The 13,298-nt window shown below is 34.7% G+C and overlaps 1 protein-coding gene across 10 annotated transcripts in view; it reads right to left on the bottom strand.

Annotated features, from left to right (window-relative positions):
• Positions 1-13,298, bottom strand: part of FAM135A (family with sequence similarity 135 member A) — a 132,536-nt gene that overhangs the window by 18,315 nt on the left and 100,923 nt on the right. For 4 of the 10 annotated variants that reach the window (XM_038554451.1, XM_038554450.1, XM_038554448.1 and 1 more), the window contains 5 exons: positions 11,817-11,971; positions 9,240-11,601; positions 7,561-7,721; positions 2,880-2,971; positions 2,017-2,114 (listed from right to left, as the gene is read on the bottom strand). In XM_038554451.1, the coding sequence (XP_038410379.1) occupies positions 2,017-2,114; positions 2,880-2,971; positions 7,561-7,721; positions 9,240-11,601; positions 11,817-11,971 (2,868 nt within the window). The remainder of the gene's footprint in view (positions 1-2,016; positions 2,115-2,879; positions 2,972-7,560; positions 7,722-9,239; positions 11,602-11,816; positions 11,972-13,298) is intronic. The other 6 variants (XM_038554455.1, XM_038554456.1, XM_038554452.1 and 3 more) reach the window with 4 other exon arrangements.

The following is a 13,298-nucleotide window of genomic DNA, read 5'->3' as shown; positions in this document are numbered from 1 at the left end:
GTGAAATACTTAGTATTTGGAAATTTCTAATATGTTTAAAACTATGGTTTGATACTTTGAAGTGATGTAACTTACACTTTGAAGGTAAAAATGTGAAAATGTAATAGAAAATTCCTATTATATAATTTAAATGCTTGTCTATAGAAATAAGATACTACTTATCAGAAAATTTTTACTCAGAGTTTGTAATTGCTTAGAAAGAAACACATTTTAAAAGTAACTACATTGACTAGATGATAAATTTGCCTCCTTAGGCACACATACCAATTATTACTCATTAAGTCATGATTTAAAACAAAATAATGAAATTGTACCTATAAAGGATGACTTAGGAAAAATTATATATGTTTCATTTATTCTCTAGTCTACACTCTAAAATTTATAAAGCACCTCACCTTTATTAAGGAATCGTTTAAATTAAAAGAGCCTTTTTACTTACATCATTATGCAATAGATGATATATAATATTTACATACACACATATTTAAAGATCTTATTTGTTTATTCATGAGACATACACACACACACACACACACACACACACACACACACAGAGGCAGAGACATAGGCAGAGGGACAAGAAGGCTCCCTGCAGGGAGCCTGATGTGGGACATGATCCCAGGACCCTGGGATCACTCCCTGGGCCAAAGGCAGATGCCCAGATCCCTGGGCCAAAACACTGAGCCATCCAGGCGTCCCAATAAATGGTATATTAATCCCTGGGAATAATTAACAATGAAAGAAGAGAGTTTGAAAGCTATCTTAAACTGGCTTATTGGTATAGCTAGTGAGAAGCTCAGGATAAACTTCCTTCCGAAATTGAAGTTCCGGAAGCTGTGGGGTGAGAGTTATGAGGGTAACTAATAGTCCTGAATTAACCAGTTTAGGCTTTTGAATAATGGTTGATTATAACTGACAATCTAATCTAAAAGAGGTAATACTTTTGTGGATGAGTGAAAAAAGTGAAATATTATTTTCTCATCATAAAACAATAAATAAAAGGAATCTAAGATCATTGTAGAAAATGTAATAAATAAAAAGTATTTTTTAAATGAAAAGTATTTTAAAATTTGTAAGAGAATAATTAGCAAAAGAAAATAAACCTCTCCTTCCTCCTACCATACCTGCATCTCCTCCCATTTTAACAGAAATCAGTTTTTAAAAAATGGCTTCAAATAAAAACCTGTTTATCTCTATTTTTTAGTCCTTACTCACCATACTTCAAACTGGAAACAAATTCTTTCAAAAGCCTATTTATATAATATATAAGCTAGCTTATTCCTCTAACCCAGTTGGGATATGAAGGTAATCATTATTCTACTTTTTGAGGCAGAGAGATTAGTTTTGATTTTTTTAAGTCCTACTGTACTAGAGGAAACAAATACTTTTCTCCCTCCCATGTCTATCTACAGTATCTGCTTAAATTATGAGACTTACATTGCTTTGATCACCTTGCTTGGGGAAAACTAACTCACCAAGGAGAGTCAGGAAACCTTGAAAGTATTTTTGTTGTTTCATTTGTTTGTGTATCCATTGTCCTTATAATCTTTTTTTTTATTTTTTGGTAACAGCTTTAATGAGATATAAGTCACATACCATAACATTCATCCATTTAAAATATATAATTCAATGGTTTTTAGTGTATTCATAGAGTTGTGTAACCACCATGATAGATTTTTAGAACTTTTTCACCACTTCAAAAAAAACCCTGAATCCTTCAGCTATCACTGCCCGCATCTGCCACCACCTCCCTCAGCCCTAAGCAATCATTAATCTACTTCTGTTTCTAGAAATCTGCCAATTCTAGATAATTCATATAAATGGAATTACATAATATGTGGTCTGTCCCTAGAATTTAAAAATTTTTTCTTTTCTCTTTAAATTAGGTAAATTGAATTGTGGTCTCCTATATTTCATTATAGGGCAACAAAACTACCACAAATTCTGTTTAATTCTTCTCTAATTCATAGACATAAAAGTATGTTATATAATATTACAGATTATTATAAAATTTACCTTATTTTTGAGACTGTTAGACTATATATCTGAATATATTGTATGATTTCATCCAGAAGGCGATCAGTCATGCTATCAAAATCAGCAAAAGTATCATTCTAAAGAAAAGAAAACAGATATATACTGAATATGAATAATCACAGGAAAAAAACAGAAAAAATATATAAACTTTATTTTTAATTTTATTGAAAATATGGTTAACATCTGTTTTTCAGAAAAGCTGGTGAATAATATTCATTATATTAAAATGAGCAAAAAGTGAATTTCTCAGAAAATATTGTATTCTTAATAATATTTGCTTTGCTTAGTTGTTTGTTTTGCCCAATACCCACCTTTAACATAAAGTTATTTATAATGGGTTTCTGTTTGTTTGGTTTTTTGGTATATAGATCTCTGGACAAATGTTTATTTAGCAGTTGGCACTTTTTAAAAAAGATTTTATTCATTTATTTGAGATAGAGAGTGAGAGAGAGCGAGAGGAGGGCAGAGGGAGAGGGAGAGGGAGAAGCAGGCTTCCCACTGAGCAGGGAGCCCAACATGGAGCGTGATCCCAGGACCATGGGATCATAACCTGGGCCGAAGGCAGACCTTAAGTGACTGAGCCACCAGGTGCCCCTATAATGGTTTAATTAATGACATTTTTGCATAGAAATGTTAAAATTCTAAAAATTTTGTGCATGTGAAGAGCTCATAAGTCAAATTATAAATCATTTTAACTTCCTTGGGATATGCATTAATGTGAAATTCCAAACAAATCAAAACATTATTTCTACTAGTATAGGCATTTTGTAGTAAGCAAATATTTAGGTAGAAACTAGTACAAATATATTTGTTCCCATTGAAAACACTGCCTAAAATTGTACCTGATTCCTCTCAGACATAAGAAAATCAATTCTTCCCCCAGGCAGTCCAAGTTCAATGTAAGTTTTTACTAATCGGAGATCTGCACTGTTACCTAGAAAATGAAGAAAATGAAAAATTATGTCTAAGGGATAAGATAAAGTAAAATGTACAAAGCACATCATCACATATTTAAAGACAAATATATGATCTCTGTCAGTTTTGAAAAGACATTTTCATAGATGGCTTAAAAGCCATCTATGAAAAGCCCACAGCAAATATCATTATCAATGGGGAAGCACTGGGAGCCTTTCCCCTAAGATCAGGAACAAGACAGGGATGTCCACTCTCACCACTGCTATTCAACATAGTACTGGAAGTCCTAGCCTCAGCAATCAGACAACAAAAAGACATTAAAGGCATTCAAATTGGCAAAGAAGAAGTCAAACTCTCCCTCTTCGCCAATGACATGATACTCTACATAGAAAACCCTAAAGTCTCCACCCCAAGATTGCTAGAACTCATACAGCAATTCGGTAGCGTGGCAGGATACAAAATCAATGCCCAGAAGTCAGTGGCATTTCTATACACTAACAATGAGACTGAAGAAAGAGAAATTAAGGAGTCAATCCCATTTACAATTGCACCCAAAAGCATAAGATACCTAGGAATAAACCTAACCAAAGAGGTAAAGGATCTATACCCTCAAAACTATAGAACACTTCTGAAAGAAATTGAGGAAGACACAAAGAGATGGAAAAATATTCCATGCTCATGGATTGGCAGAATTAATATTGTGAAAATGTCACTGTTACCCAGGGCAATATACACGTTTAATGCAATCCCTATCAAAATACCATGGACTTTCTTCAGAGAGTTAGAACAAATTATTTTAAGATTTGTGTGGAATCAGAAAAGACCCCGAATAGCCAGGGGAATTTTAAAAAAGAAAACCATATCTGGGGGCATCACAATGCCAGATTTCAGGTTGTACTACAAAGCTGTGGTCATCAAGACAGTGTGGTACTGGCACAAAAACAGACATATAGATCAGTGGAACAGAATAGAGAATCCAGAAGTGGACCCTGAACTTTATGGGCAACTAATATTCGATAAAGGAGGAAAGACTATCCATTGGAAGAAAGACAGTCTCTTCAATAAATGGTGCTGGGAAAATTGGACATCCACATGCAGAAGAATGAAACTAGACCACTCTCTTTCACCATACACAAAGATAAACTCAAAATGGATGAAAGATCTAAATGTGAGACAAGATTCCATCAAAATCCTAGAGAAGAACACAGGCAACACCCTTTTTGAATTCGGCCATAGTAACTTCTTGCAAGATACATCCACGAAGGCAAAAGAAACAAAAGCAAAAATGAACTATTGGGACTTCATCAAGATAAGAAGCTTTTGCACAGCAAAGGATACAGTCAACAAAACTCAAAGACAACCTACAGAATGGGAGAAGATATTTGCAAATGACGTATCAGATAAAGGGCTAGTTTCCAAGATCTATAAAGAACTTATCAAACTCAACACCAAAGAAACAAACAATACAATCATGAAATGGGCAAAAGACATGAAGAGAAATCTCACAGAGGAAGACATAGACATGGCCAACATGCACATGAGAAAATGCTCTGCATCACTTGCCATCAGGGAAATACAGATCAAAACCACAATGAGATACCACCTCACACCAGTGAGAATGGGGAAAATTAACAAGGCAGGAAACAACAAATGTTGGAGAGGATGCGGAGAAAAGGGAACCCTCTTACACTGTTGGTGGGAATGTGAACTGGGGCAGCCACTCTGGAAAACTGTGTGGAGGTTCCTCAAACAGTTAAAAATAGACCTGCCCTACGACCCAGCAATTGCACTGTTGGGGATTTACCCCAAAGATACAAATGCAATGAAACGCCGGGACACCTGCACCCCGATGTTTATAGCAGCAATGGCCACGATAGCCAAACTGTGGAAGGAGCCTCGGTGTCCATCCAAAGATGAATGGATAAAGAAGATGTGGTTTATGTATACAATGGAATATTACTCAGCTATTAGAAATGACAAATACCCACCATTTGCTTCAACGTGGATGGAACTGGAGGGTATTATGCTGAGTGAAGTAAGCCAGTCGGAGAAGGACAAACATTATATGTTCTCATTCATTTGGGGAATATAAATAATAGTGAAAGGGAATATAAGGGAAGGGGGAAGAAATGTGTGGGAAATATCAGAAAGGGAGACAGAACGTAAAGACTGCTAACTCTGGGAAACGAACTAGGGGTGGTGGAAGGGGAGGAGGGCGGGGGGTGGGAGTGAATGGGTGACGGGCACTGGGGGTTATTCTGTATGTTAGTAAATTGAACACCAATAAAAAATAAATTAAAAAAAAAAAAAGACAATGCACTCTGAAACAGTTCTCAATTTTCATGTCAAGGCTGTTTTCAATTAGCCAGGCAGTATTTTTCAAGTTTGTTTCTAGGAATTTTGGTCACATTGATGCTTTTGCTTTCCTATCTGATGGTGTATGGTGTATTTATTAATTGTCAGCTGTGGAGACTGCTGAGTGCGGTCGCTGTGAATGACTGATGGAAGTACTCCTTCCATCACTACTATAGTTGACTATTTAACAAGCCTTGAATACATTTTTTAAGACTTATTTGAGAATTTTAAAGATTTATTTATGTATTTGAGAGAAAGGAGTGGGGGGGGAGAGGGGCAAGAAGGACAGAGAGAGAGGGAGAGAGTCCCAAGCAGACTCTGCACTAAGTGTGGAGGCCAATGCAGAGCTCGATCTCATGACTCTGAGCCAAAATTAAGAGTGAGATACTTAAGGGCTGTGTCACCCAGGTGCCCCTTGAATGCATTTCAGATTTAGATTTAACTTGTTCACTTTCTTTTGGTGGATCTTGCAACAGTTGAATTAGAAAGAAAATTTCGGGCAGCCAGGGTGGCTCAGCAGTTTAGTGCCGCCTTCAGGGCGTGATCCTGGAGACCCGGGATCGAGTCCCATGTCGGTGCATGGAGCCTGCTTCTCCTCCCTCTGCCTGTGTCTCTGCCTTTCTCTGTGTGTATGTGTGTCTCTCATGAATAAATAAATACAATCTTTTAAAAAAATTTCATTTAAATAATCTGAGAGAGTTTAATTACTAATTTAAAAGATGTCTATAAATATTGAAGATCTATTCAATATAATACATAATTTTAAAACATAATTATTACCTTTAAAAAATTAGTTTAGTGGCTTTTGGTTAATTCCTTTGGTTTAATTAGGAATGTAGACATGTTATCAATTTCTATTCTACCCTTCCAATATTTGTATCTTTTAGGTATTTATGCATGGATAGAGATAATTCTTTTATTCTTGATTTTACAAGGAATGCTACTAGGGCTTCACTACAAAGTTTTCTACTAGCTGAGAATATATATGCTATTTAAAACTTAAAGTTTGGTGCTTAATTGTCAAAACCGGAATGGACATTGAATTTTATCAATAGCTTCTTACTTAATTCATGAATATGGGTATATTTTATTAATGAATTTTCTTGTATTTACTTACATTTGCATTCTGGGAATTAAATCCTGGTTGTTACAGTGACTTAATACATTGATTCAATTTCTTAGAAGTTTTTTGGGGCAATTAAAAGCTTTTTTATTTACTTCTCTATTTACTTATTTCCGTAATATTGCTAGAGTTTTATTAAGTGTATTTATGTCAGATTGATCCACTATTCTCTGGGGTGTGGGTATGATACCTTTTCCAGATTTGGTAACAAGGTTAGGTTAATGTCAAACAATAAAACGAGCTGCATTCCATATTTTTTCCCTCTTATTCTGGAACAACTTATCTAACATAGAGGTAATGTGCCTATTAAAAATTTCAAAGAAGAATGTGCCAGAGATTCCACAAGAAGAAGAAATCTTCCACAAGACAAGAAGTCTTTCTTGGGTGATAATCCTTTGAAATTTATTAGTAGGGTGGTTGGTGGGGGGAAGAGATTAGTTTTGGACACATTTTATTTCTTGAGAGTCAAGTTCTTTTTTTAAAGAAAAATCTTCAATTTCATGACAATTTACTAGCTTAGACCTGTGTTTAGGATTTTTATATCTATAAAATCTTTAATTTGTTCTTACAGAATGATATAATATAGTAATCATCTGCTAGTCTAGAGATATTTGGCATTTTCTAACATAGTTCCTAATAATTGAGGGGTAACAGTCTGTTGAGTAACCAAAATGGCTGGGATAAAACTATAGCACCAAAGCCAGGTATTTAGAATTTAAATTATACCCTAATAAATTAGTGAATCTTCAATTCTTAGGTACTGATTTTCCTAGCTCATAAGGTTTAGAGGGCTAAAAGAACACTAGGCTAACGATTAAAAGGAAACAAAATGATTGCCATGAGGCGACTGCTGACAGAACCAACAGAAGACAGAAAAACCCAAAGTTAAAAGAAATAAAATTTTGGTACATGGATGGATGTCAGTTCCATGGAAAATTTACTTAAAAGGAAATCTAATATTATACTTAGCAAAGTTAAGCGTATTTCTGTTTTAGAATGTATTTCAGATTCAATTAATTTAAGCAATTTAAAATATTTTCAGTTCAAAGATTAAATAAAACTAAATGAAACCTATTAGGCAAAGAAAATATATTGAGTTGCCATGGATTATATCAATAGTGAGGACATACCATCTAAACCATGCACACAGACAATGAGATGTACTCCATCTTCAGAACTATCCTCTTCTTCCATGCTAAAATAAGGGACTGAGGATGCCAACAGAGGAACATCACTGTACATGAACCCAGGAAGTTTAAGTTGCTTCAATTCTTCTTTTGCCTGAAGAAAGCTGAAGCAAAATATTATAGGAGATACTCTTTACTATTATATTCAGTTTTTAGAACCCAAAGGACAATATGCTGAATTTAGGGAACTGCAGAAGAGGAAACCAAGCAAATACTAGGTTTTAAAATAATGAAAATATGCAGGATCACCTAAATTACTTAGAAATCAGAGAGTAATTTTCTTTGCTATTTTAAGTACATGTCCTGTCCAAATACAATGAATACTTCAAATTTGAAATCACTTAAAATATTATTTTAAACTTGAAATCAACTAAGAAAATATTAGGAGTGAAGTTATACTTCCTACTAAGTTTTATATTATATAGAAAAGCTGGGAGAAGTACTGGAAGGATGACGATCTGATGCTTATTCTGTAATCAAATCCTAGCCTCTTTGCTTCTTTTTAATCTAATATAAATGGAAGGTAAGGAGCTGTTCTACAAAGTCTAACATTGAGAATGGCAGTTATATTTCTTAGTAGATTAAGTTATTTATATTTTTCCTCCAGAAATAACAATAAAAAGAAACAGAACCAAGAGGGGATATGACTAAATATAATTGATGGCAGACATTCATTCAATGAGTGACAAATCTAATCAAAATTAAAAAATTATCAACTATTTTAACACGGCATCATTTGAACTGATAAAAGTAAAACTCAAGAAAGCTGATGAGCCCTATTAAACTGAGTAAGATACTCTGAAGACCTAAATTGTTTTCATCATTGCCTTAGAAAAGTTTGAGGTAGCCAGAAGGTGGTAATACCTTCAATCTTCCTGCATATTACAGTTCTTTAATAGGCCATTATCACCTCACTGCTTTCCCTAGCTTTAGGGACTGTGAGATCTTAGCTATACATAGAAATCAGAATAATCTAGGAATTTGGAAAATCTATTATAGACATGCCCAGATCTTTCATCCCAGGGATTATAATTCCAAATGGAATAAGGTAGAAGAATATTTTGAGAACCAGCGCCATGCTAGTAAACCTCGATCATCCTCAAAATTTTTCTGAACATTTAGCTTGTCCATGAATCTTAAGTCTGGAAGCCACTGACTTAGCTGAGATCATCTGGGTCTGGTAGATTTAGGAAGTTTCTACTAACTTATTATTCATTATCTAACATTGCCCTTATTTGCTGGATGCACTTGTAGAACCTAACCTGTCTGGGAATTAATGGGGGAGAAATGTACTGGTGAAGAAAAGTTTCAACCTCAATTATTCCAAACATCTAACATGTAACCACCAGTGGAAAATTTGTATCAAAAATATCTAGCTTATAGAACAAGACAATCAGATGAAGAACTACAGGTCTGTCAAAAACTATATTGAGTTCCTTTCTCCATTTTAAGTAGCTAATCAAAGAAGCACTTTTTGTATTACAGAAACGAGACCATGAAATATATATTTTATCAGATATATATATATGTATATACACACACATCTCATCAGAGACATATATGTGTGTGTGTGTGTTCTATAATATATTTAGTAGCACATGTTATTGTGCTCCATTACTTACGCTTGTATTTGAGGTTTTGGTGAATTTTCATACCAGGAAACTGATGAAGCAAAGTTGTAAGAAGTGCTGCATGGCTGTTTTGTAATGGCATCAAATTTACTTTTAGAAGAATACTTAACACTACAAGGAGACTCTCGTGGTGCAGATGGGAAGGACAAACAACCAGAAGTACAGACAGCAGGCATACTGATACCATCCTTCAGATAGTCACTGTTTATTTTTTCAGATTTTCTAAGTCTTTCTTCTTCTAGCACATCTCTGTTCATATAGTGAGCATTGGCTTTCTCATCCAAAGCTGAATAATCTGTTTCTTCATAATACCCATTTTGAACCATCTGTTGATCCTGTTCTTCCTCCTCATCCCCTTGACCCTGTTCCTGATGAAGATTACTAATTTCTTTCTCAGAAATTTTCTTCTGAGGGCTAACTGAGTTGCTATACCTAATAGCACATGTGTCAGAAATATCTGTACTGCTGTGAGCGCCAAAATAATTTTCCACAAGCCCTTGTTTTACCATATCAGGACTGGCTGAAAGAGGATCATTTGTACCCAGATGAGTTTCATTGTCAACTGTTTGGGCTTCTGAACTTATCTGTTTGAGATTTAAGGTATCATCATCTTTTCTTTTCACAGTTTCATCTTCTCTAACTTCTGTCTTAGTAGAAACAGAACCTGAAACAACACAAGGGGCACCTAAACAAACCAGTGTTGAATTTAATGTAATTGCTGTCCCTGCAGAGGTATTAGATTTATCAGGACCCTGGGAGTCTTTACACATAGCGTCCAAGTTAGGTTTGGAGCTGCAACTACTTTTCACATCACAGGAAGTATCTTCATCTGAAAAAACAAATTGCAAAGGGTCTTTAGTGCTTGAATTTAAGGAATGTATTGCTATAGTTTCATTGTCCAAATGCCCCGAAAATACGACACTCTGCTGTTGCAAAATAATACTTGACTTTTTACTATTGTCGCATTTTGGCAAGTCAATTGTTCCTAGATTTAATAATGTTTTGCTATCACTTAGGTGGCATTCAGGCACAAAAGATTTCTTAGAATTTTCATCAGGTGACAGTTCATCATCAGAAGGTAGAGAGTTTATGGATGTCAAAGATGACTGTATTTCACTTAAAGCACTTGTACTCTCAGTACAATGACTTCCTAAGGAAAATTTTACATTACAGTCAGGTTTCACCAAAAGCTGAGGAAATAATCTTTCGTTATTGTAAGGACCTTGCCCTTGCACAGTTTCAAATATTACATCAGGGTTTGGATGTGTTGCAAAAGAACTTGGTTCACTTTCAACACCTGAATCTGAAAATCTAGACGAGGCATATGCGGCATTAATATCTGGTAACTTAATTGTATCTCCACTTACTACAACATGATATTCTTTTGTAGAAGAAGCAGGTTGATTACTTCTTAACTTAGCTAATGATTCTCCAATAGAACGGCACTTTGCTTCCTGCAAAGCTTCCTTTTCGAGTGTTATTTCTATAGATTTAGATTTACCATTAGATTCTAAGGACTCAAGGTTGGGTAGTTGTAAACTATCCACAAATATTTCATCTGGTTGAAGCTCTGTCCAAGGTCCTATTTTAACAGTTATTTTCTCTCCACTGAAAGGATCCTTATTACAGGGCTTTACTTCAATTGTTCTAACTCCTGAAGATGGGGTTGTTTGATGATCAGGGCAATCGTCTGATGAACTTCTGGATGTCACATTGTGTTCCACTTGTGTAATTTCACTATCATCCTGGGAGATATCAAGTTTACCTGAAATGGACAAATTTGCACAAAGATTTAGGCTGCCAGAGTTCAAAGGATCAAACAGGTCTGGTTGCATATTTTCAATATCTGGAGACTTTTGTTCAGTTCTCTCTGTATTAGTTGGCAAAAAGCTAGCTTCCTTTTGACTTGTCTGTCTGATGTAGGTCTTTAGGTCAAAATTATATCCACATATTGTGGGATCCAGACCTTCCTTCTGACTATGTGAAGGATTGCCTTCAAAGCATTTAAAGAGATCATTTGATGCTGTACTTTTCAAACATTTGTAGCCTACCAAAACCACAGAATCCTTAGAGTTCTGTTTTATTATTTTTTTTGTGTTTTCAGGTTTCATTGTTTTCATGAGCTTAGTAACCTTAACCTTGGATTTATTGGATTCTTCATTTTTTCCTTTTAGAGATTTTGTTAGCTGCTTTTCACCTTCTGTATACCAAAAATTGGAGGCACCAGCAGGTCTGACTTTCAACTCTGGGCTAGAAAGTCCAGCTATAGAGCTTTCTTCAGTCTCATATTTATCCATTCTACTGGACTCTGATCTCTGAAGATTCTGAATTCCCATCCAGGGTGCATCTAAGTCTTTTATCCAAAGAAAAAAAGATTCAGGTTTAAAACAAGGTGTGAGAACTCAAATGATTAAGACTACATTTACTGACTACAGCCTTCTAATATCTTCAAAGATAAATAAAACTGGAGGGGAAAAATGGCCCCACATTAGGGAATGGTTTTATATATATTAGGAAGAACATATTGTAAATGACACACACAACTTACATATTTTAGGTTATACTTACCTTCAATAACTGAATCTAAATACCTATCTTCAAAGATTATAGGTAAGGAATTGAGATCTCCATCTAATTCACTACATTCAATAGGTAGAGGTGGGAGAGAGCTGCAGAAGGAAGTATTTTTGATAGCGGTGCACATCTGTAGATGACTCTGAGCACTGAAAAATATTTCTTTATGTCAGACTGTAATTTAAAAAATTATACTCAATTCTTCTTTATAGACTCCACTCCCCCCTTCCCCTCACCCTTCCTATTCCCCTTCCTATAGATACACTTCCTTATGAAAGAGCTCTTTGGCCAGAGATAAAAACTGGTACAATGAAAATTATGGTTTGTTGACAATAAATTATTGACTTATAAAATTATGGTAAACTATTTTCTATTATATTCTTCTATACTTTTTAATGTTATTTCAAAATGAATTATCTATGCTTAATGTCTGAATTTACTAATTTCTTGAGAATAGCATATAGGAGAAATGTCAAAAGCTCCAAAAATCTCCTAATGACTTGATACAACTGGAAAAAAAAATATTCCATTTCTACTGCTGTACTTTATTTTACATATATTGGTGAATATAACTAACAGCTATTTAAGAAAATCTTTTTTTTTTTTTTTTTTTTTAAAAAAGGGACACACCTGGGTGGCTCAGCGATTGAGCATCTGCCTTTGGCTCAGGGCATGATCCCAGAGTCTGGGGATCAAGTCCCACATCAGGCTTCTTACATGGAGCCTGCTTCTCCCTCTGCCTGTGTCTCTGCCTCTCTCTCTCTCTCTGTCTCTCTGTGTTTCTCATGGATAAATAAATAAAATCTTTAAAACAAACAACAACAACAACAGCAACAACAGCTATTTAAAACAAGGGATATTACTTTCTAATACATAATGCTTTTTAAAAAACCTTTTCTTATGGAAAATTTCAAGCAAATTAAATAGAATAGTATAATAAACTCCATCACTCAGCTTCAACAATTAACATTTAACAATTAACATTAGCTTTTCTTGTTTTATTACCTGTACTTGCTGCCTACTACCCACACTTAATTATTATTTGTAGTTTTTTGAGATAAAATTTATATGCTTTGAAATGCATAAATCTTAGCTGTATGGTTTTGACAAATGGATACATAATCCAAAATATTTCCATCTACTCAGAGAGCTCTCTCATGTCTTTCTAGTCAAACTCCCAGCCCAAGTCAACAAGACAACCACTGTTCTGACTTTGTTCCACCTTAGTTTTGCCTGTTCCAGAACTTTATACAAATAGAATCACGTATTTACTCTTTATGTCTGACTTCTTTTACTCAGCACAATATTCTCAAAATATTCTTTAAAGCCAAAGAAAACTAGATCTAAACATACTCAGAAAAAATGGAAAGCATCTATTCTGGATATTTTCCTGTAAATCACTTACATAACAAAAAGGTAGTATGAGTCAGATTGCTGGTGAAAATCTGTAATATGTAATGATGAATATAAGAGATG

This window comes from Canis lupus, chromosome 12 (assembly GCF_011100685.1).
Source record: "Canis lupus familiaris isolate Mischka breed German Shepherd chromosome 12, alternate assembly UU_Cfam_GSD_1.0, whole genome shotgun sequence".
Classification (NCBI taxonomy): domain Eukaryota; kingdom Metazoa; phylum Chordata; class Mammalia; order Carnivora; family Canidae; genus Canis; species Canis lupus.
Note: the sequence above shows the minus strand (reverse complement) of the source record. Positions and strands in the feature narration are given on the sequence as shown.